The sequence below is a fragment of the Rhododendron vialii genome, chromosome 5a (genome assembly GCF_030253575.1).
Source record: "Rhododendron vialii isolate Sample 1 chromosome 5a, ASM3025357v1".
NCBI lineage: Eukaryota > Viridiplantae > Streptophyta > Magnoliopsida > Ericales > Ericaceae > Rhododendron > Rhododendron vialii.
The window spans coordinates 33,864,272-33,886,420 of NC_080561.1; the positions used below are offsets into that span (position 1 = coordinate 33,864,272).

At 37.7% G+C, this 22,149-nt stretch overlaps 2 protein-coding genes and 1 long non-coding RNA gene across 3 annotated transcripts; 1 reads left to right on the plus strand and 2 right to left on the minus strand.

The window, feature by feature from the left end:
* Nucleotides 1–1,950: 1,950 nt before the first annotated feature.
* On the plus strand, nt 1,951–4,418 carry LOC131327122 (uncharacterized). The gene is made up of 2 exons (XR_009200197.1): nt 1,951–2,234; nt 3,987–4,418. It is a non-coding gene; the product is annotated as an uncharacterized LOC131327122 (long non-coding RNA).
* Nucleotides 2,677–6,044, minus strand: LOC131327120 (uncharacterized). Its single transcript, XM_058360130.1, has 2 exons — nt 5,902–6,044; nt 2,677–3,544 (listed from the first exon to the last, which is right to left on the minus strand). Exon 2 carries the CDS (start codon nt 3,539–3,541, stop codon nt 2,810–2,812), a length of 732 nt encoding a protein of 243 aa, XP_058216113.1. The 5' UTR covers nt 3,542–3,544; nt 5,902–6,044; the 3' UTR covers nt 2,677–2,809.
* Nucleotides 6,045–8,739: 2,695 nt separating this feature from the next.
* LOC131326834 (riboflavin biosynthesis protein PYRR, chloroplastic) lies at nt 8,740–17,391 on the minus strand. Its single transcript, XM_058359719.1, has 9 exons — nt 16,974–17,391; nt 15,295–15,429; nt 13,659–13,758; nt 13,461–13,586; nt 13,065–13,378; nt 11,959–12,078; nt 10,582–10,827; nt 10,374–10,499; nt 8,740–9,291 (listed from the first exon to the last, which is right to left on the minus strand). The coding sequence occupies exons 1-9, from the start codon at nt 17,319–17,321 to the stop codon at nt 9,013–9,015; spliced, it is 1,794 nt and encodes a 597-aa protein (XP_058215702.1). The 5' UTR covers nt 17,322–17,391; the 3' UTR covers nt 8,740–9,012.
* Nucleotides 17,392–22,149: the final 4,758 nt, after the last annotated feature.

A 22,149-nucleotide genomic window follows, 5' to 3' on the forward strand; every position in this document is an offset into this window, starting at 1 on the left:
TTGTTGCTTTCCTTGGATAAGACCATACACACAAACTCCTCCGAAGTAATATCATATCAATACATGTTTTGATCCATTTCTAACAAGTATGTTTCTAGACATGTTGAATATGCTCAGTTCCTAAACGATATAGGTGTTTGTTGTTTGCCCATGATGGTGCAAAATGTGCCCAATCGAGTAGGCGCAGAGGATTGGCATAATGCTATCCCCATTTGGCTTTCTCTTGTTCACGATTTGACCCGTTATGGTCCCTTGTGATGTGCTCTTCACGCTTTGTTCTTCTAAATCCTTTTCTAATATACTACTCTTCCTCAGGTTTCTTTTCGTTTCTTGTCTAATTTTGTTTTAATTGACTCCTGTTTCTGCTCAAATCGTTCCTTAAATTCTTGATTCTTCTACTGCTCCTCCTGCTCCTCTTCTTGATAATTTTGTTTCTTCACTGTCCCAGTTTCTGCTATTCCTTCTGGTGGTCCAGCTAGTTTTGTTTCTTCTACTCATTCCATGCTCACTACAGTAGTATATGGAAAAATGGCCTTTCGAAGCCTAATAAGTATCGTGATCATTTCTTACCTTGTATGACCAGCCTCGATCTTTTGGAGAAGCTGACAAACCTGTTTGTTTTTGGAAACTAGGCACCTGGACTTTAGTCCCTTTTTTTTAAACAACAAAAAAAAAAATTTCATTAATTTTGAAATTGTTACAAGACTAATGAGAGCAAGGAAATAGTGTCAAATGTTCTCCCTCGTTGGTTGTGCAGATAAAGTCGAGGGATTCTGATAAATTAACTAAGTCCAGGCATTGAACGGGGTAGGCAACCCACTTTTGTGCCTCAAGGCTCAGGTGTGGGGGGCCAATAACGGTTCCCAATGATGTCCTGGAAATACATAAAAACTACTTGTAGCGAAAAACGGGAGTTTTTTTTGGTAGGAACGGCAAGAAATTCATTAATATGAGTACACCGAAATTGAATATAAATTTCTATAGTCATCGGTATTAAGGCTCCATAGTCATCGGTATTAAGGCTCCGTTGGTTTTCGTATAAAATAATTCACGACAAAAATTTCCGTGTAAGATTGTACACGTAACGAACTTGGTCAAAACAAATTTTCAGCGTTTGGCATCAACCTAGAAAGAAATTTTATGGACAAACGATTTTATGAATTGTGTTGCAAAAACCGTAGTGAAGAGGCTGAATGACTACGCCGACCAAGAATAACTCAAACAAATCGAGAATTCAAGCCAAGTATTCATAACGATTGTTCAAACAGACGAGGTTTGATGCCGAGGCAAGTGGTGATCGAGCATTAGAGCATCTCCAAGCAAGCTCCATATTTTGTACATATGGAGATTACGTGCACGCTAAATCAACCATCATTTTGGAGAATTACAATGGAGACAACCCAGTTGAAAATCAAAGATCCGTCTCTATTTTTACTTTTCTTTTTTGATTTGTACTTTATTAATTTTCACTATTCATCTTTTTTGAGACCCCATTTTATGTTTTATTGACAACTTCTAATATCATATATCCCTTGCACTTTCTGTTGCATTTATGTTAAATATGATTAACTTTTCCTTGTTATAGATCTAATATTCTAAAAATTGGTACCATTGCAAACAAATCGACGATACCCTTAAAATGAGTCGAATTTCGAATATGAAATTAAAAACTCATCTCTTTTTCTTTCTTTTTTTTTATTTAAGTTTTTAGCTATTCTTAAACAGTTTATTTATTTATTTTTTATTTTTATCGGTACCATTTGTACCATATTACTCCAGTATTACTACGCATGTAATCTTGACTTTACTGACCAATGTAGTCCATTTAACTTATTTACCAACTAGCTAGTGCTACCACCAATAAAGTTTGCTCAACGTGGCCATTGGATGGAGTGTCTACCAACCAGTCTTGATTGTTGAATTGAATACCTCAGCTGCCAATGGTCTAAAGACTCTCTCATAACTCCTCTTCCATCTTCCAAAACCAGAGCTGAATTCTTCCTATTATACACATTCTGCCTAAAGTTCTTCGACAGTGGAGTCTTTTTTTGAGTTACAACCATGGAAGTCTTGTTCAAAGTCTTCGCAACGTGGCCTGGCTTTTTCGAGCTGTAAGAGAAGAGGCTTAAACAGAAAGGAGAAGACGAGAGGCAGCAATTGGATTCCAAGGGGCATCGGCGGCCGGACCGGACATCGACCGACCGTAAAATAACTTACAGAGATTTGGCCAGCCGGTAAGTTATTTTCATCTCCTTCTCCTAAAATATTTTTCAGCCAAACAGATATTGCTCCATTTACATGCAACCAAACACCGGAAATTGAAGAATTGTTTGTGCCAAAAATATTTTACCTATGATCAAATGAGAGAGCCTAAAAGTTTCAGAGCCTAATTGAAATGAGAGAGCCTAATTGTTTGTGCCAAAAAAAACTGTAGAAGTCTAATTGTTTACCTATGATCAAATATTTTACCTATGATCAAATGAGAGAGCCTAATTGTTTGTGCCAAAAAAAACTCTTTCTACAGAATCCTGTTAGCCAGTGCATGGGGTCATTGGGATATTTTGAATGCATAGAGTAGAATTACGAAATTGAAATTAGGGTTTAAAAGCGATGGCAATAACAATAAGCATGCTTGAATCATAGATATATAAGAACCATGAAGTCCATAACCAGACCAAAAAAAACATGGATACGCTTGACCAAACCCCATTACAAGTATACAGTCAAACATGACAAAGCTTTCAAAACAGATGAATAGAGTAGGATAAAAAGACTAATACAACATAGAACTATAACAAAGCTTGGAGTTTCACTTTTTTTTCCCTTTTCCCTTTTTATAAGATCTGTAGAAGTCCTTTAGAACGGTTAAATGTACGGCAAAGTCGAACTCCTTCCAGACAAAAGTAGAAAGTCCGATAAGTCTGCCGCTCGAACTGAACACCGGGGCACCCATTGCATTATTCCATCCATGAAAATTATTAATCTGCATTAGCTTCAAATCACCGCCGAGCGATAAAGGAGCAAGGTTCTTTGGGTCATCCTCCACGTCTCGCGCAAGCCTGTGATCCTGACATGCGAGATGACCTATCATTAGTGTGTACATAAAATTGGCTGTGTGAGAAATACAAAGCACCTCCTTCCCAATATCGAATCGTTCTTCCTCATCAAATGTAGCAAAATCAAAGGCACAGACATTCTTCTTGGGCACAAGAATAGCTAAATCATGTTTTGGCATTTTTCCCTCTCTATTGGCTTCCCAAAAGTTTTCATCAACTTCCCGGCGGACACGTATAGACAGTGTGTTATCCGGAACCAAATATGCACTAGTTAGTATTGTCCCATTTTTATCTATGATCACCCCGGCACCACGAAGAACAATTGGCTCAGTAGGCAGAGTACCCTCTGAGGTTCCACGTATTTCGGTATTTACAATAACAACAACTTGCTTCAATTTTTCGAAGAATTGATGTCTTTGTTCTTGGGAAAGGTAACTATTACTAATCTTTGGAAACTCAGTTTCAAAATCAATCACCCTCGCCATTACCTGCACAAATAAACCAGGACCCCGAAAATTAACATCTAAGAAATTGCTACCAAAATCAGGCAAGAGTCAGCAACCTAGAAGACTAGTGTAGGAGAAGCATTTGCAAACAACTTGGTTGGTCTTAGGCAAGATAAGGTTCTCTTCTTACATTAGGCAGTGATTAAACTATCATCAAACTGAGTTAGAAGCTCCAAAGGAGAATTGGGAATTTTGAATTTTTGAAGCAAGAACTTTATGTAAGAGTTTTGAAGCTCCAAAAGGAGAATTGGGAATTTTGTTGAATAGGAGATCAGAATGTTTTTTCCTAGGAGATGGAAAATTCGACCGCTAGATTTTGTCAATTTGCAAGTTCTTCCTCAAGTAGTTAAAAGAATGAAATTGGTTGAAATTTTGATGATACTTGGTAGCATAGATATTCTAACAATGTTATCATTACTGTCAGATCAAATCAACGGGTATCAAGTACAAGACTGAAAACAAATGTTGCTAAGGTGAATTACATCGTGATGTTGGAATGAAACAATCAGGTGCAGGAACTACACTGCACATGCTGAAACTTGGTAACTTCAAGTATACAATGAGGCATAGGAGTGGCAAATATTGTTTTTAACAGACGAAATTATGCCCAAGTGCTGAGTGACTTTGATGCGAGAAATCATGATGGAAATGCATCTGATCATGGGGTTTAGTACGGGGGAATCATATTTCATATCCAGCCATCTTCATTTATCAGCAAAGATCAGAGCACATGAGCATAAAGAGGAGAACGAAAAGAAGCTTTGATGTCAAACAAACGAGAATAATTTCACTAAGAACAGTCGATGCAATAAACATGTTGTTGCTAAGCCAACTATTATGGTTGATCCCATAAAAATAGTTGAAAACAGTTGATCCCACAAACAATTGGGCAAGGACGAAGCTAGAATAACCTCTTAAGGGGAAACTAGCAAGTCTATATAACATAAAAAAAAAAGTCCCACTGGTACAATTATGCATGATACAAAAGGCATTCATTAGTCTATTCTAATATATAACGGGAGAGGAACTTTTGGTGTGAAGTGTTTTCGAAGCCATGTCACAAAAGTGATTTACATTTTTGTCCTAATCAAAACTCGTGTTTTACATCTGATTTTACTGTAACACGATTAACCTTAGGGCAAAATCGTAAAATCACTAAGACTCAACCGTCCACCACACCCCCAAAAAACCTCCCCACACACACTCCCACTCCCCAAATATTTTCCCTTGTGCTTTCACATGCACACACGGAGGGTGTGCCCCCAACCAATAGTATTTAAAAAACACCACTATATATTTTATTCTTTAATACTTGGCAACACCTTCCTTTTTGAAGTAAAAATCAACTTTTGATTCCTCTCTCAATTATATTTCCGAGAAGTATCCATAGCAATATTTTATAATTCTAAATGCTAGTGATATAGTAAATAGTAACCCATTTGGATTCACGCATTTCGATTAGTTAGATAGTAGTAAACTAAAAAACTATTCCAAAATTATTTTAAAAGGAGGAATCATAATATTAAACTCCCTCTAAATTTCAGCAATCAGTAGTAAAAATATAGGGGAAAGATTTCGAAAGTGAGGAAAGTATAAAAGATTGGTATAGGTACAGATTTTTTTTTTATACCATCTTGTAATCAGCATTAGACTCATTTAGGGTGTCTAGGCTTCGGCCTTTTCAGGTGGGCTCCGTCCCATATGGGTGTTCTCCATTAGCTTCTTGCCAATCTTCTTGCCAATCGTAAGTTTGGGTCTCGAATTTGGACAGAAGATTGTTCTTTGAACTTGTTGTTTCCCTTTCCTATTAGTCTTGCAACAATTTCACGATTAATGAAATTTTCTTTTGTCACGATTAATGAAATTTTCTTTTGTCGTTCAAAAAAACCAACAGCAAATGACATTTCTGTTTGCGGATTAGAAAAAATAAAGCCAAGAACCAAAGCCTATTACAACATCGCCATACTAGAAAAGTAGCCAAGGACCAGGTTTCTTTACCAACATTGGCCCTCATTGTATAAAAAATTCAGAAATAAGTAGTAAATTTCAGCACATTTAACATCGTTCTTCCAAAATAAATGGTCAGCCGAAACCCATGCTGAAAACGAAATCTTCAAGATGGAAATTCCCAAATAAAACAGATACATTTCCCAAATAAAGCAGATACGTTTGATTTTGACAGTCGTAAGGATACCTCAGCTTCCGATTCGACCTTTAAAACCCTTGGATGAAAGTGAAAGAAAACTTAGCCCAGGTTGGAGAAATTAGGGTTTCGTTAGATTTAGAACTTTCACAAACTCAGGGGGGTTTCGAAAAGCAGCTCCAAAATCAGATTATACCTGTGTCGGAAGCTGCTGCTGAGTGATTGCTCGGAGTTCCGTCGCCGGCACCGGAACAGATGCGAGTGGGTTAGTGACTGTAGTAAAAGAGCTCTTCTAGTGGATTTGCCTGCTGCCTGCTGTCCGGGACAGCATGCATGTTTGGCCAATTCAGGCAACCTGTGCTCTCGGTAATAAAAAGCTCAGATTGCATCTCAGCCGAACAATAATAGACGGCCGAGATTTATTCAGCTGAGATGTAATTTGAGCTGTCTATTGTCAATCATGAACGATCCGGATTGACCCAATACGGACCCCTAATTCCTAAATCTGTGACTCGAGGGTAGAACTTATTACTAGGTAAAAGTGAAACCCACTTGACTGAAGCGTGAACTTTTTTTGAGCCATTGTATGGGTACACCACTGTGGTGTACACCAAATCTACAAATATACATTGCATCTTGTGGGACCTATTTTAGAGTTTCACATAAATAATTGGAGCCTCTTAATTTTTTAAAAATATTTTGTTAAAGGTCTGTGCAGAAAAACAGTTCATCCAGATATCAATAAGAGCTTATCAACTATTTACTCAATTTTCTATGAGCAAATTGGGCGTAAAATCGATTAAGCCTTTACCGGTATCGGGTTTGAGCTATTTTTTTACAGAGACCCTTAAAAAAGTGTTTTAAAAATATTGAGCGGCTTCGATTATTTGTGTGTAATCCCGAGTGGGTCCCATGGAATGCGATGTACATTTGATGTACCAAATGGTGTACCCATAGTTTTATTGTGTTTTTTTTTGGTATGTCGGAAATTCAAGTGTTAATTTTGGGTTGTTAATCCAGTGTCGTGTTAATGTGTGTACATTGCTAGTAATAATTAGGATAAGAGTAATTCCTTTATCAAATTAGCATTTGAAATGTGTGTAAAAGTATGTGAAAGTGTAAAAAAAGTATACATCGGAGTTTATGTTTTTTTTTGGTCATTTTGTTTAGCTTAATGAAAGTCCATTGGACTTTCGATATTTTTTTTTTTCATTTGATTTGGATGGTTGGAATTCAAAAATTATTGTACTAGAAAAATTTAGGTTTTTGCCATTACTTGCCTGGAATTTGATATATTTTTAAAAAATTAAATCTATTATATTTTTTTGTCTTGAAAATTTTTGGGGCGGGGCGAAGATGGAGGGCAGAGGTGATTCCCAGTTTGAATAACGGGACAAGGGTGGAGGAGGATTTGAGGTTCGGGGATGGTCAAATGACTCAAATCCGTCTGTGATCAGCCCCGTTGGCATCCCAATGACTATGTTTTTTATTTTTTGGAATTTTTTATGGAGTATATATGTTATGTTCTAATGACATCACGACTCATCCGGTTTACATGATCGTTGAACTAGAAATGATATACGTACCAACCATTTGTAGGGAAACCGTACCGACCGGCCTCGCCGGGCAGTCTCCGGCCACCGGACGGCCGATCCAAGCCGTCCAAAAATTTAAAAAAAAAAAACCGAGGGGCCCACGCGGGAATCAACGGCATCCGATGTGTATGTAATATATACATGAAAAAAGGGTGTTTAGATCAAGCACCATGCACACATCGGATGCCGTTGATTCCCGCGTGGGCCCCTCGGTTTTTTTTTTAAAATTTTTGGACGGCTCGGATCGGCCGTCCGGTGGCTGGAGACTGCCAGGCGCGGCCGGTCGGTACGGTTTCCCTACAAATGTGTCGGTGCATTAAGTACTCGTCTTTTTGATCAAAAAGAAAAAAAATATTATGGTCTTTTTTCCTTATTTGCTCCTGGACACAAGTAAATGATCCAACCTTTCCACTTAACTTTTTCTAAAAGATGATTTTTTTAACTTTCCGATTCGTCTTTACGAGGCAATTGAAAAAGTAAATTTTTTTTACTTTTATCTAAATATTTTGATCAATAACCACTTTTAAGCTCAAAAAGTCAAATAAAAGTAATTTTTTTTTTACTTCTCTAATTCGTCTCAACGAGACAAATCAAAAAGTCAAAAAAAATTGACACAAAACTAAAAATTTAGAAAAAAATTCAAACACGGACAAAACAAGAAAAAGCTCAAAAAGTCCACAGAAAACTCAGCCTAAAATTAATAAATCCGAGGAAAACCAAAATTTTCATTAAATTGAGCCAAAACCAGATGGCCAAGCCTTGTCAACCGTTGATCTCTCAAATTTAATGGTGAGGATGGGAAATGTGTGCGGTGGTGGTGACGGTGGAGTGCGGTGGCGGTGCTAGTAATGCTGGTTGTAGTCGTGTTGGTGGGGCTAGTGATCGAAATTCTGACAGCTTTTCATCCTCGTAGCTGGTGGTTCGGTTCAAGGCGTTTTCAAAATGGAGCAGAAAAGTGAGATAAATCGCGTCGCGCAATAATTTAAGGGCTTTGGCAGCAAACATGAGTCAAAAGGTAGCCGTTACTCCTCAATTCATTCCCCGGCCACAAGGTACTTGCTGAAACAACACATCGATGGTAAAGAAAACAGATCAAGCGGCAAGACCCAGTTTCGTCGGATCAGTTTGCCAGTTCCAGTTCCGTTAGATCAATTTGCCAATTCCGAGTCCTCTCCCTGATTCTCGCGTGATGCCCTAACCCCCCTTGACGCACATTCATGTAGTCCTAGACCCTGCATGAGTGCGGTGGTGGATGGGATTGGGACACCTCATGGCGATACCCTGGAGCACTTCAATTTTTGTCATACCTAGACCATTGTATCGAAGCTTTTTACTGTTTAACTCATTTAAAACCACACGGAAAAATCTTTTGAGAACCAATTAAAAAAAAACCACAACCAAAAAAGCGAAGAAAAAGTTTTCTGCAAAGAGTTTCATAATTTATTTGCTGCAACTACAATTAATCCATTTCACCCAAATGCGTAACTAATATTTCAGTCTTACAACGCACGGATACAGCCACAGCAAGACGATATGGGCAAGTATGAGAGCATAAAAAAAGTGATTCAGTACAAGGTTTTCCCATCTCAGAAACTCAGATGACATCAACTAGGACGTACAAAATATACAGCAAAATTGACCGACAAAATTATCATTTGTAACAGTTATTCTGCACAAGAATGATGTTACATAAGAGAAGATCATGATGTTTCTCAACTCATCTCTATTTCTTGATGAGTTATAGGGTTGTTATTTGGTGTCGAAGAGTCGCCTAGAAACTCCGACCTTAACTGCATCAGCAACCTGCCTAGATAGTTTAGGCCTTCCCCCTCCCGACCTCCGCCCCAAAAGAGATCATGGGGTGAGGCCTCAACAAGAACAGACCCCGCCGTAGAGAGCAACATGGAGTTTAGATGAGGGTAAACTGAGAACTTACATTTCAAGGCCCTGTACATAACATCAATCTTGACAGACTCCCAATCAGATCTTACCTGCATTTTCACATACAAAGAATGTTCAAAACAAGATTGCAAACTACATCATTTCCTTAACCTAAATTTGCTTGCACAACTCTTGGTGTTGTCAATATTTTTACTTCCAACTGTCAAACACCTTGATTTCTGAAAGCCTTTCATTTGAGGGGTATTTTACAAAAAATAATTATACCCGTCAAGTCTTTCATGACACCAAGTCACCAAGTATTCAAATATCGCCAAAAAAGACCAGAACAAAAAATATTATCAAAGGCATGGAGTTAGTAGATGGTCTCTTTTGCCATCTTCTTCCTCTTTCATCTAAAAATCCTAACCACCCTAGCTTTTCTTGCCACCTCCAGCCACCCCCATCTCACTCATCTCCTTTCAAAACTATTATCGAAGGCATGGAGTTAGACTGCGGAAGGAAGCAAAAAATGGAAGGTCACTGGAGATGCATTGTTCTAGTTTTATCGGGAAACAACAAAGCCATGAGTGAATCTGGTCAGGTCTAAGAGTAATTAACAGGGTGATTATACAATCTTCTCTCTATAAGTCCAAGTTCAATGATTAGATTCAGAACCTCAAAATGCTGATGAGTGATGATAATAGCATGTCTGTGACATAGAGAATCGCGGGAATTGATGAACATCAATATGAAACGAGCACATCTGTAATTTACACCATCAGTATGTTCTATGGAGCCATAGTCTAACTATCAACCATATCCGGGTTCACTGCCTTCTTTATTCTTTGAGCAAAGGACACCAGCTTTTGCTTTATAAATACAACAATTTCAGTTATTCCAACTCCAAGATCAAAAGCAAAAACAAATCATAGGAAAGCCAATATTTTCAAGCATTACATGATAACATGATCTGTCAAGAAGACATGTTTCCAAATCCATCCAGGCATCCACATAACCTTTACAGTAATTAAGAACTTTAGCGTTTATTTAACTCTGCTGAATAGTTTGTATACACAGTGACCCTAATAAAAACTACACTGCATGTGTACAAATTGTAGCTATAGACAACAAAGGCTGAACAATCAAGTAGGAAGTGGATACAAATTATTGCCATGGGTATCTGAAACCATACCAGATCAGGGTGCTGTCTCTGCATTGTCCTTCCCATTCGTGATGCTTCCTCAGGACTTTTTGCAGATCTTATAGCTTCCACACAATTTCTGGCTTCAGCATTATTCACCCCCCAAAACTTGTGTGCCTGCATATGAAAACAAGATGATAATAACAGTAGAGCCACAAAAGTTGCAACAACCCATATAATTCTGGAAATAGCAAGTCACCTGATAATAATGCTCCACACTTGGCCAGCTGAGGTAATTGCCACTTTCATCAGTCATTTGAATTGCATGAGGAGAGAAGTTTGAAAAAGCTCCATAAGGATCCCATGTCTTGTAAAAGAATATTATGCTCGATTCATAAGGAGTAACCGTGGGATCAATAGCAGAAGTTTCCTCCACTGATGGAATAACAGGTGTCAAGTCTGGAACGGGCTGAAGAAATCCACTTATAAGCATGTCAGGTCCAATCTGCAGTTCACGTGTTATAGGTAAGCCACAACAAAACCTGAAAAGGTAGATGGAACACATTTAGCAACCAAGCAATTTTTACATAAGAAACTACTAACAATTGAAGTTTTCACACTTTTCTAGGATATGTATGACTCCTGTGGCATCAGAAATGCTTAATTAAATTAATGAAATAAGGATTTTGTCAAAAAAAGCCCTACTCCCGCATGTTAAGAGGCTTAAAATGGTTGTACAGTCCCCATGAAAGTGCGTGGTTAGAGAATGTGTGCGAAATTTAAGCTCTCTTAACGTATGCCCTAAGCCCTTGGGGCACATGCTCACAAAACCAAAAAATAAGACTTCACCAATTAACATCTTGCTTATTTTCCGATAACAAGATCTAATTTTAAGGCAGGTAATCGATAAATAGACTCCCTACTTGGTCACACAAAATAGACTTACTCCATTTCAAATCAAATTTGAAGGCAGATGAAAATGGCCCTTTTGTAATTTGGTTAAATTTAAACTTGCATAGGTGTTGAACACAGATTTTTTGATTCTCCTCCAGTTAAGATCTTTACATATTCCCGAGACTGGCAAGTGGCAATAAAATGGGAATTAATATAAACAGGGTTCGTTGGGGAAATAAGAAGAGTCGCCATCACAACTACCGCGGTATCGGCCTTCCCTTTCAACCTTGGTTGAAGCAGCCTGAACATTCAAGACGGAGCATTCCCAGCTCACTACATGGAAAACATTGGCCTTATGCATGTACCTATAAGTTAAATGATTTCTTTAGGTGATTTTGTGTTGAATGTGATCCTAAGGGGTTGGTTGACCTCAGGGAATGTATATTTAGCATAGAAAGAGAAATTGAATGACTAATCTTCCAGCAGAACACTGACACGGCACGGCTTTGCGTAAAGTGAAACAACCTCCCCACAACAAGAAACAAATGAAAAGTCCAGTAAGGCTGCCTACTACCTTTTCGAGACGCCGAGCATGAGCATCATACTCTGGTATGGCCTTGTTTAAAGATAAGCAATTGAAATTCACGACCATTTTTTTGACATTGCGAATATGTTACTAGGTCAGAGAATATGTTACTAGGTCAGAGAAATCATTCTAAGAAACACGAAAATCAACATGAACCTGCTCATAGCTAACGTCAATTAATTCCAAAGCTTGTGTCATCTCAACCATCCCAAGTTCACCAACTGGAGAAGGTGCATTCTTGCCACCAATGATTTTAGGAGCGACAAATGCATACACCTGAAACAATTCAAAGTCAAACGAATGACCAATATGCAAGCAAAATTACATGGGAGCCAAAATGGGATCATTGGGATGAAACGTTTGTATTGACTTTTTCTTAAGATCTACATATTTCTCAAATCCATGTTTAACATAAACCAAACCAAGCCTTAAGTCCCAATCAATTGGGGCCTACGATGCACGGACACAAAAAATCTCATCAAGTTAGGTTCATCTCTATGTAACACAAAAAATTATTCCTGTGATGGTAGGGCTTGGTTATATGCACGGTGTAGCAAAAATCTGGTATGTACTTTGCATACCTGGAATGCATGAACCCGGTACTTTATGGTACAGGTCCGATATGGCTAAACAAATACCCATGCTATGCAAGCAAGATTACATGGGAGCCAAAAATGGATGCAGGATTTTGATAGGCCTACTCTCAAGATCTACATTCCGCAGATCCAAGTTTAATATACATGAATCAAATTGTCTCTCCTGCATGTTGGGCCAAAACAGAAATATCCATAGATACAAAAGTTATCAAATCACAAATAGCAAGCCCAAAGAAAGAACTAAATCCAACATTCAAAACTAAATCTGGAAGTTAGTGTACTATATAGTAGAAGCTCAAAGAATCTTTAGTACCAGAGGTAAAATAGGAAAAAGATCACATTAGGTAGCCTGCCGATGGAAATAGGCAAGAGTAACTTAATAACAATAGTTATATATGACAAACTAATTATGTACACTGGAGCCAAAAATCAATTCAAAGCATCGAGATATACGAGTATTCTGGTAAAACATGCAACCTGGCGGGTAATAAATAGAAGCAGTTCACAAAATAGCCACCCTTATGATACCAAAGAATCAAAGAAAATGTGGAAGGATAGGATCATGGATGCAAGCCCACCAATGATATTATCTGCCCACAAATATCGTAAAGCTCTGCAGAAGGATGAAAACCTGAATTGAAATGACGGAGAAAATCTTGCACCTACCTTGTGTATAACACCAGATGAAATGGCAGATGCAGCCAATGTTCCTCCACACTCCCACAATATTGAAAGGTAACCACGGTTGTATAAGTATTCCATGACATCTTTAGGATTTAATAAGTCAAACTCCACTACTTCAACACCTTTGGACGCAAGGAACTTCTGAAAACTCTTTCTGGCACCTCGTTGTGTTGCAACTACGGTGGGCACATCAGCAACATCCCAAAGATGTGCTACATTAGGAAGATTGAGTGTTTGTGACATAACAATCCTCATGGGCAGATGGCCACCTCCGTGTCTTGCAGTTAATCGTGGATCTGTTTTTAAAGTAAAATTAAAACAGCACATAATTATATAACAAAAATATCTCCATACATAACTGCTCTCAAAAATCCTTACTATCCATGCGAACGGTATTTCCTCCGACAATAACAGCATCGCTTCTACCCCGTAATTCAAACACACGACTTCTTGACATTTTGCTGCTTATCCACGATGCATGTCCACTGCTAGCTGCAATTTTTCCTGCAATCACTACCAGATGTTAGAAACTTTTTGCAAACCGGTTAGATATTCCTCTGAAAGAGCAATGCTTACCGTCAAGGGTCATTGCATACTTGAGGGAAGAGAATGGAACTCGAGAGGCAACTCTGTAAAGCAAAGGAGCATTGACCAAGAGGCAGGATTTCAGAGCTCCCTAAAACACACAATATAAAACTTCAGACACAACAAAGGAAGCAATTTACAAACACAGGACTCTATACAACCTGAAATACAACCAACAGAAGTGCAAAAGTTAGACAAGACGCTTTGCCCAATGGAAATGCACACATGCCACAAGAAGTTGTTGGAGTTTTGCAATAGGAATCTTCAGTCATCTCTGATAGAGTAAGTTAGGTTCCTATCCCATACATGGTACCCGTACATTGCTCCATAATAACGACCATCAGTTTAGAACTTGTACTCCTAACTCGTCTGCAGAACTCCTTGACTGCATCTAAAATATTGCTCAAAGTTGATCTCCATTTAGAATACATGCAGCCACTTTAGCAACCAGAGGTGCAAAATGAGCAACACTATGCTGGCCCATTTATTTCCCTGCCCAGTCGTGCTTTGCGTTGTGCTAGGCCAGACCCATTTCTTAATCTAATTGTGTCGTGCCAGCCTATCAAAAGAAAACCTAGGCCCATGTTGGCCGTGGTCACAGCACGGTTCATGCCTAGTGTCATGTGGTGCCTTGCTGATGCCGTACCTACCTAATCGTGCTCATGCCCATACTGTGCTCGACAATAACTGATTTAACAAATCAAATTCTTTCTAACCACATTTAAAAAGAAGAAGAAGTGGTTTCCAGCACAATTATCAATTTCAAAACATTTCATAAGTTCTGGTTCGACAGCAAAACACCTAAATAATGGATATCAGAAATTCTGGAAATCATTTGCAGAGTCATCAAGAACTTCTATATGTGTTTCACAACCTTAAATAATGACACTAGAGAACTGTAGAACTATTTCTCAAAAAATCCAACAATTTGCCACCTTCAAACCTAACCTAGTTAGAGTAGGCTTAGACCTAGAACTACTAGACCAAAATCTTACACCCGTATTAGTTTTTCAATGGAGAAGCTTTCTTTAAGAAGTGAATGCTTCTTTGGACATTTAAACTATTTCAGCATGGGATCCTCTCCAGTACCGTATTCTAGTAATCTTGTCTTGGTTTTAAATAAAGAGATGGGAGGTGAAGGGTCTGATTAATTTCCTAACCTAGTTTCCCTTCTTCTTCTCTATTCCGCTCTTCCAACCAAACTCTAGTCTGTTTTCTACAATTCAACTGAACTGATAAGAGAATCTCCTTATCAAAATCCAACAACCACAAAAATGCACTATCTTGGGCTTAGATTAAAGTGCTCGTGAAAAGACAACCTGGTAACTTCACAATGGCTCTGACGTGTGTCACCAATCTTAAGTATCCTCAATATGTCAGAAGTCAGAAGATATGTCCAAGTCATCACAACATAATTCCCAAAAGGAGTCTTGTTTCACAAAAATCAGGAAAGGACTTCGCTGGCGGACACTTAACTTTATATAAAATCGGCTACTTCAGTTCCAAAGCTCGTCAAAAAGTATGAGACCATTGGAACCAAATAGAGATAAACTAAGATAGAAGACTTGTATTGATATTGTAAGTTGGCATACAACCCAAAGTTTCAAGAAATTATGGAAGCACAGACCTCAATTGTTTTACTTTGCAGATCCTCCCCAAGAACATCAACCTGTAGTTCTTCACTTCTCAAGGCACGAATAGCATTGCCTCGAAGATGTTGCAAAGGATGCCTGATCCCAACGACAACTCTATTAATTCCTGCCTAATGTACACAACATCAGTTACATGTAGAGATTCTCTCTAAGATGCAATGAGAAGGCTGAACAGGAGGAGAGCTTCTGAGAAGACATTAGCCAAAGTAATTGATAGCTGGTACCAAAAAGAAATCCTCTAAGCATAGCAATCATCATGAACAAAAGTACAAAAGTACTTATCAACCTATAGTATATTGGAAATAAAAGGGTCTATTAGGTGTATCAAACTACATTGAAATTACTGTCCCATCAACTAATTAGCCAAAGTTGCATGTTTTGCCAAAACCTTTTTGAGTTTGCCAGTCACAGTCATTCTGATGCTATTTGAACAACGGTCACTCTACATGTTCACCCTTACTATATTGGTTGCGAATGAATACACGCTGCCACCAATACAACTATTATAGGAACGTGACAACTTTATTTTAAACACAAACAAAAATAAAGTATCCAATGTGGTTGGGATAGCAATCAAGTATAAGTCCAGGCATTATCAATACAAAGGTTTACATCGATTCTTTGGTGCCGAGACCCTACCAGAACACTAGGTTGAAGGTAAGTCGTCCAACCGTTGGGTCATCTATAATTCACCATGATGTCATCATTATTATTCGTGATTCGACCCTGGCACAGGAAACCGACAGTCCGTTTTGGATGTCAAAAAAGAAACGATTATGATTTCTCACCAAATCTCATCACGTTTTGTGGGAAATGGGAACGGACAAAACAAAAGACCTACACATCCACAACTTCTCCTCATTTCCCACCTCTTCAATTCACACTACAAAACAAGTGCAAGTTCTCCTTTTTTTTTCCCCAACAAAACCCCTCTATGCAACTTGAACAGCTAAAGGGCGCAAAAACTGTTAGTTTACTCTTTTGCTCATACTTTACCTTGCTTGAAAAATCAAACTTGGATTCACTTTTAGTCGTAAACCCATGAAATGTACTTTCATATTCTTCCATAGAATTGCCTAACAAATTAATCAGTCCAAATACCCAGTGGCGGAGCCACATGGTGGGGCGGTGGGGTAGGGGCCGCCCCTGCCCCCACTTTCTACCTGATTTTTTCTTTTTCTTTTTATGTAAACCCAATGAGATATCATAATTATGATCCAAACTGTAATTTTTTAAAATGAGAGCTTCACATTAGCTGTATAAAGTATGAACCAAACTTTTTATTATTTTTGACCAAAAAAGGCCCACGACGAAATCTAATTAATGAATAAGCGAGTTACCTGGTGATTAAAAAAAAAGCGAGTGACCTTCGTCTTCACACTTTTACAGACAACGCGCAACAATAAAGGTGGACTTCTATCGAACAGTGCCACCTCCAAATTTAAAGGGAGGTACTCCGAAAATGTCCCAAAAGAAAACTCAATGGTTCAAATTCACTTGGATGTTTGGTCTCACACATCAAAGTGAATCTTAACCATTAATTTCACTTTTGGGGTACGTATCAGGTACATAGAATTATTGAAAATCTAGCAAATTCCACACCTAATCCTAATCTATCCACATACGTATCAAGTGATTTTTGGTTGAGCAAAACCTGAATGAGAGCCGAGACAGCTGCGCGGTCGCCGTAGCAGTCACCTGGCTCCATGTTGAGATAGGCGGTGGCGCCCTTACACAGGTCGCGGCCGGCCGCCTCCACGGCCTGGACCTCAGCGGGCTTGGTCCCCTGCGCGTAGAGGTACCCCTCCCCAGCCACCTTGCCGGCCGGGGTGACAATCACGCAGCCGAAATTCGGGTGGGGGGACGTGAACCCGGCGGACTTGTCGGCGATCCCGGCGGCGCGCTGGACGTAGGACGCGTCGAGCGCGTGCGAGTTGCTGCCGTTGCTGGCTATGGCTTTGCACATGATGGGAGAGGCAGAAACTCCTAGTGGAAACCCCATTTCCAGCAACCACCACAATGTAAGCAGGCAAACTCCTAGTAGTAGTTAAGAAGAAAACTCATCTCCAACAACAAAAACTCCACTAATTTCAGGTACGGTCAAAAGTGGACCATACACGTTAAAATTAAGATTTAAACAAAATAAATAAATAAATAAGGAATATGATTTTTACACTTTTTTTTTTTTATAATTCATACTATTTCTTTTATGTCTTTATTCATTTGAATTTACAATATTATCCTTGAATACGTTAAAAAAAGTATTGAATAATGGACAAAATAGTAATTTGGATGACAAAAGAAAGAGTGAATTATAAGAAGAGGGGTGTAAAAATCACTGATTAAAATTAATTTCTTATTACAACTTGAATTCAAAGACCGCATCGTAATAAAAGCAGACTCACCGGCCAACGAGAGTCACTTGGGCTAAGGCTGGGTTCTTTTAGGTCCCGTTTCATTTGATAACAGTGATAGATAGTTGAGATTCGTAAAGAGATGAGATTAAGATTGAGATTGGTAATGAATGGATTGGTAAGGAGATGAGATTGGTGATGAGTATGTTTGTTTGAGATGTGATTAAACAGATTATTAATATCATGTTTGTTTTACATGGGATAGAATTGGATTAATAGTATACATTTTCGTTTTTGTCCTTCACATAGGATATGATTGGTAATGAGATGAGATTGGTGAGACTGACTATTTTCGTATTTGTGCATTGGCAATGAGGGGATTGGATTGATAATACCAAGTCCCCAGGCCCCGTTTGATAAAAATATTAGATTGGGATTCGTAAGAATATGAGATTTATAAGGAGATGTAATTCGTAAAGAGGTGGGATTTGTAATTTGCATGTGTTTGTTTTGCTTGAGATTAGATGATGTAATTCGTAAGGAGATAGGATTGAAATATTTTTTTCCCCTACATTGCCCTTGCCCTTGCAAATCGGTAAAACCAAAATAAACCCAAAAAAAAAAAACAAACCCAAGACCCCCCACCCCTTCTCTCTCTCTCTGTAAACCCAGCAAAAAAACACAAGCCCAGTCCGGCAACAGGAATGGCTTGAGCAGGGAGGAAGGGGAGGGAGAGTGTGGTCATTGTAGTGTTAAGGGAAGGGAAAGGATTGTGAATATCAAGTCCTTGGGGGTATTAGATTAGTCTAAAAGATAAAATAAACTAAATTTCTTCGTTTTGTTTTGCATATTTATTTTATTTTTTTTGAATTTTTATTAGATTTGCGTGATTCTTTTGGATTAATCATCCGTCTAACCAAATTAGTCTAAAAAGTGCAAAATCGTGACTAAAAGTAAAATAAAAAAAAATTACTAAAACGGAAAAAAATATCAAATAGCTATCTTATTTCTCTAAAATACCGTCTTATTTAAAAAGATCAACATCTGTCTATATTTTTATATTTTTTCGATTCATCTCGTCGAGACAAATACTTAACCTAAAAAATTATGACGAAAAGCTAAATAAAAAGTTTCGAAAAGTAAAAAATATCGAAATAAATTTTAGACTTACAAGTTTGGTATAGAATGCAGAGGCCCAATTCTTTTAAACTTAGAGCCCGTTCCAGAAACGAAATAAGAACTTATTTTATTTTTTGTGTAATAAGAAGGCTTGTTCCTGAAAATAAGAAGGCTGCTACTTATTTTGGAAGAATTTATATAGGTACCGACCGGCCGGGGAGGGAAATCGTACCGGCACCCGCGCCGGGCCTTCTCCGGCCACCAGACGGCCAATCCGAGCCGTCCAAAAATTCTATAAAAAAAATGAGGGGGCTCACGCGGGAATCAACGGCATCTAAGGTGTGTAGGGTGCTTGATCTGAGCACCCCTTTTCCTTGTAGGGTGCTTGATCATGTATACACGGAAAAAGGAATGCTCGGATCAAGCACCCTACACACCTCGGATGCCGTTGATTCCCTCGCGGGCCCCCTCGTTTTTTTTTATAGAATTTTTGGACGGCTCGGAACGGCCGTTCGGTGGTCGGATACGGCCCGGCGTGGCGGCCGATACGATTTTCCTTCACCGGCACCCATTATCACAGCAACAGTCTTATTCTTTGTATAAGACAACTTCAAACTTAAAAATTATGTGTTTACGCAAATAATTTTCTTACCACTATGGATCTTATTTGATAGATCTCATTGAGATCTTTAATACGGTGCAAAAAAAAAATTAAAATTTTTTTTTCATTTGCATTATTTTTTAGTTTGAAAATGTGAAAGGAATTTTTTATTTGAATTTTATGGAATGACCCTTCTTATTTTTGAATGAGAAGTGGCAAAATAAGTACTTATTTTTTAAGAAGGTTTCCAGAACGGAGCCTTAACTTATTTATTCGTTTTGTGTATTTAGTTTGTCTTTCCTAAATTTTTGTTAGATTCGCGTGATTTTTTTGGAGTAATCATTCATCTCGACGAAAGGAGTCTAAAAAGTACAAAATTAACCAAAAGCAAAAAAAAAAAATATCACTAAAGGCAAAAAAATTATCAAACAGCTGCCTTTGGAGCTTAAGTGCCGTCTTATTTGAATTTTTTCAACATCGATTCATATATCTATATACTTTTCTAATTTGGCTCATTGAGACGAATAATTAATCTCAAAATTACGTCAAAAAAGGAATTAAGAAAAAAAAAAAGGAATTAAACAGTTTAATATCCTTTTCATCGTACCGGTCCTCCTGCTGGCTTGTTGGCAATCAGTTTAGCTTAGAAAGCTACAGGTTCTTGGTTCGAGGATTGGTACAGGTCATAGAGTCCGTCGTCGTCGTCAGGTCCAGGTCCTAGTTTAGGTGTGAGGTATTTTAAAATACCTCTTTTGCCGAAGGTTTTTTTTTTTTTTTTTCACTATCTATCAACTGCCGGTGCTCATTTTTCCGCCACCGTCTATTATTGTAATCTGAACCGTTTATATTATAAAACCCTGCAATATAGTATTGCCATGCAAAAAATCAGTTTCATCCAAAGCCGATAAATATATCAAAATTTGAACTTTGGTTTATAAAATGGACGATCTGATTTCTGTCAATAATAATAAAGATAAATTATCCATTTTATAAAACAAAATTCAATTTTTTGATACTGCTATTGATGTCCGATCAAATTTTTTTTTGCATGGATACATTAATATGTGGGGGTCTACAAGATGAAAGATTTAGATCAACAATAAACACACGGTAGGACCGAAAAAGACGGTGGTGGAAAAATGGGGTTTTTCACCGCCAATGAAAATAATTTAATTTAATTTAATTTTTTTGTGTGTGTTGATAATTCATAAATATGGTCGAATTTCGAGGGAAAAAAAAATCCCGCCGGAACATATACAAATCCAAACAAACCCTCGGCAAAAAAAAGTTCCACTTTTTTTTTTTTAATGATAATTTATAAATATGGTCGACTTGTGGAAAAAAACTTTCGCCAGAACAAATCCAAACAAACCTGAAGGATAATTTAGGGCCGTTTAATGTAAGAAGCCTAAAGCCATCCACAATGGTATAATCAAAAGTCAATTATTTTTAAAGTTGACAATATTAGTGTAAAAAAGATGGCTCACAATGGTATAATCAAATTTAGCACCATCCTTAGAAATAATCAAATTTTGGGTTTTGGATAACCAAAACTAGCAACCTTTTTCAATAATCAAAATTTGTGGATCGCACACCACATAAGTTAACTAGTTCCAAAATTTGCATACATGCGTGTTTCAACTGGTATTTTCTTCTTCTTTTTTTCGCCTACTATATATCTTCTCTACTTCACCCACAAACTATTTATATATCTTCTTCACTTCACCGACAAACTATCTTTTTATTTCCCTCAAAAAGTGAAGATTATATCTCTCGATCGTCTACAATTCAATCCATCGTTGCCGGATTAAGATATTTCACTATTTTTTCCTCCGAAAAAATTTCATAATAAGAGAGAGGAAAGTCACCGATTTTTGCCCAATAGTTAAAAGAGGGAATCGATATATTTTTGCCCAAATAAAACGTAAATAAAGAGAAGTGAATGATAGAAAACAGAGGGAGAGAGAGAGAGAGTGAAATTGTAGTGAACCTTTATTTTGGTTATGGACTAGAAGTGATCATTGTGAAGCTCAACATTGTTAAACTTAACAACCTTTTAAGTGAATAATCAAAAGCTAATGTGTCAACTTTTGATTATCCTTTTTTAATTATACCACTGTGGATGGCCTAATACACACTCCTCTTCGGTTGCCTTCCGATAAATTTTTTGGAATTTTTTAACATGATTTTTTTAGTTGTTTTACCTTAATTTACTATTTCCGTCCCGAAAACTTTTTTGTCGCTAATTATTAGACGTTAATGAGTTTTTTTTTTAATTTATGAAAAAAACTTTCTTGATAAGAATGTATTTTGCTAAGTTTACGTTTTTTCGAACCGAACAATCTTTTTGAACAAAAAGAGTGCTAGATATAGGTTAAATTTTAACTTCGCATTGTTCAACTTGATGAGAGAAACATCAAATCGAGTCAAAGGATGTGGTGTTAAAATGTAACCCGTGTTCCTCTTATCGCAATCCCAAATGTCTCTCCCTATTCTAGCTCGGTTTGTTTCAGAGCTGAACCTCCACGAGTTTGAGCTTTCATAAATGGGCAGAGTCATAATTAACTCGAGTAAAATTTAATATTGAGCCTAGATTCAAGGACAGATCTAAGAATATAGCCTAGTGAGGACACCTGTTAATTATAATGGTAAATGTTCAAATTTTTTTTAGTTAACCACAGTAAGAGCGTAGTACAAAATTAAGGTATGCATTATTAACTACAAAAATTTATAATTCATACTTTAAATTAAATTAG